The sequence below is a fragment of the Palaemon carinicauda genome, chromosome 39, assembly GCF_036898095.1.
Source record: "Palaemon carinicauda isolate YSFRI2023 chromosome 39, ASM3689809v2, whole genome shotgun sequence".
In the NCBI taxonomy this organism is placed as follows: domain Eukaryota; kingdom Metazoa; phylum Arthropoda; class Malacostraca; order Decapoda; family Palaemonidae; genus Palaemon; species Palaemon carinicauda.
The window spans coordinates 60,626,387-60,628,886 of NC_090763.1; the positions used below are offsets into that span (position 1 = coordinate 60,626,387).

Here is a 2,500-nt window from a genome sequence, read left to right on the forward strand (position 1 = left end):
CTGTCATATACAGTTCAAAATCCCGTCATCCAGTCCCTGTCATATACAGTTCAAATCGCGTCATCCAGTCCCTGTCATATACAGTTCAAAATCCCGTCATCCAGTCCCTGTCATATACAGTTGAAAATCCCGTCATCCAGTCCCTGTCATATACAGTTGAAAATCCCGTCATCCAGTCCCTGTCATATACAGTTGAAAATCCCGTCATCCAGTCCCTGTCATATACAGTTGAAAATCCCGTCATCCAGTCCCTGTCATATACAGTTGAAAATCCCGTCATCCAGTCCCTGTCATATACAGTTGAAAATCCCGTCATCCAGTCCCTGTCATATACAGTTGAAAATCCCGTCATCCAGTCCCTGTCATATACAGTTGAAAATCCCGTCATCCACTCCCTGTCATATACAGTTGAAAATCCCGTCATCCAGTCCCTGTCATATACAGTTGAAAATCCCGTCATCCAGTCCCTGTCATATACAGTTGAAAATCCCGTCATCCAGTCCCTGTCATACACAGTTCAAAATCCCGTCATCCACTCCCTGTCATATACAGTTGAAAATCCCGGCATCCAGTCCCTGTCATACACAGTTCAAAATCCCGTCATCCACTCCCTGTCATATACAGTTGAAAATCCCGTCATCCAGTCCCTGTCATACACAGTTCAAAATCCCGTCATCCAGTCCCTGTCATATACAGTTGAAAATCCCGTCATCCAGTCCCTGTCATACACAGTTCAAAATCCCGTCATCCACTCCCTGTCATACACAGTTCAAAATCCCGTCATCCAGTCCCTGTCATATACAGTTCAAAATCGCGTCATCCACTCCCTGTCATACACAGTTGAAAATCCCGTCATCCAGTCCCTGTCATACACAGTTCAAAATCGCGTCATCCACTCCCTGTCATATACAGTTGAAAATCCCGTCATCCAGTCCCTGTCATACACAGTTCAAAATCCCGTCATCCACTCCCTGTCATATACAGTTGAAAATCCCGTCATCCAGTCCCTGTCATACACAGTTCAAAATCCCGTCATCCACTCCCTGTCATATACAGTTGAAAATCCCGTCATCCAGTCCCTGTCATACACAGTTCAAAATCGCGTCATCCACTCCCTGTCATACACAGTTCAAAATCCCGTCATCCAGTCCCTGTCATACACAGTTCAAAATCGCGTCATCCAGTCCCTGTCATACACAGTTCAAAATCCCGTCATCCAGTCCCTGTCATATACAGTTCAAAATCGCGTCATCCAGTCCCTGTCATACACAGTTCAAAATCCCGTCATCCAGTCCCTGTCATACACAGTTCAAAATCCCGTCATCCAGTCCCTGTCATACACAGTTCAAAATCCCGTCATCCAGTCCCTGTCATATACAGTTCAAAATCCCGTCATCCAGTCCCTGTCATACACAGTTCAAAATCCCGTCATCCAGTCCCTGTCATATACAGTTGAAAATCCCGTCATCCAGTCCCTGTCATATACAGTTGAAAATCCCGTCATCCAGTCCCTGTCATATACAGTTGAAAATCCCGTCATCCAGTCCCTGTCATATACAGTTGAAAATCCCGTCATCCAGTCCCTGTCATATACAGTTGAAAATCCCGTCATCCAGTCCCTGTCATATACAGTTGAAAATCCCGTCATCCAGTCCCTGTCATATACAGTTGAAAATCCCGTCATCCAGTCCCTGTCATATACAGTTGAAAATCCCGTCATCCAGTCCCTGTCATATACAGTTGAAAATCCCGTCATCCAGTCCCTGTCATATACAGTTCAAAATCGCGTCATCCAGTCCCTGTCATACACAGTTCAAAATCCCGTCATCCAGTCCCTGTCATACACAGTTCAAAATCCCGTCATCCAGTCCCTGTCATACACAGTTCAAAATCCCGTCATCCAGTCCCTGTCATACACAGTTCAAAATCCCGTCATCCAGTCCCTGTCATATACAGTTCAAAATCCCGTCATCCAGTCCCTGTCATATACAGTTAAAGATCCCATGCAGAAATAACCTGACCCCATCCCAAGCTACTGTATGGCTGTGAACGGTCACATCCATCATCAACCGTCAATGCCAAATCTTCTGTTAACTCGGCCGTCATGCAAAGCGGGGTAATAATTGACCAGAGCTCCCGTCATTCATATTGCATACTTGGGAGAGCGTCGCTAAAGTAGTGAAAACCTTTTAACAAATAAATTAACGGATTTACGAGCTTTGAATATTGTTTTTGAAGCGAAGTGAAAGTACATAGTAATCCCCATAGCGCTGGTGGGAGGGACATTGGTATTCCAATTGAATATTTCAAATTTGGTTTTTGATGTAATGTTACGTTGTTAAGCGTAATGTAACGGCGGGGAGATTATTGAGTGGCAGTAACTCACAGGTTTATGGGTAGATAGCCATTTAGACGTTGATTTGTTTGTGTAATTACTGATGAGTAATAACGCTTATGCATTGGTACACTCGCGCCTCACACACACACACACACACACACA

At 44.7% G+C, this 2,500-nt stretch overlaps 2 protein-coding genes across 2 annotated transcripts in view; both read left to right on the forward strand.

The window, feature by feature from the left end:
• Positions 1 to 2,015, forward strand: part of LOC137631414 (fap1 adhesin-like) — a 2,910-nt gene extending 895 nt beyond the window's left edge. Inside the window, exon 2 of the mRNA XM_068363181.1 lies at positions 14 to 2,015. Coding sequence (XP_068219282.1) covers positions 14 to 2,015 — 2,002 coding nt within the window. The remainder of the gene's footprint in view (positions 1 to 13) is intronic.
• LOC137631216 (IQ motif and SEC7 domain-containing protein 2-like) overlaps positions 1 to 2,500 on the forward strand; it is a 374,957-nt gene that overhangs the window by 26,971 nt on the left and 345,486 nt on the right. The window lies entirely within an intron of this gene.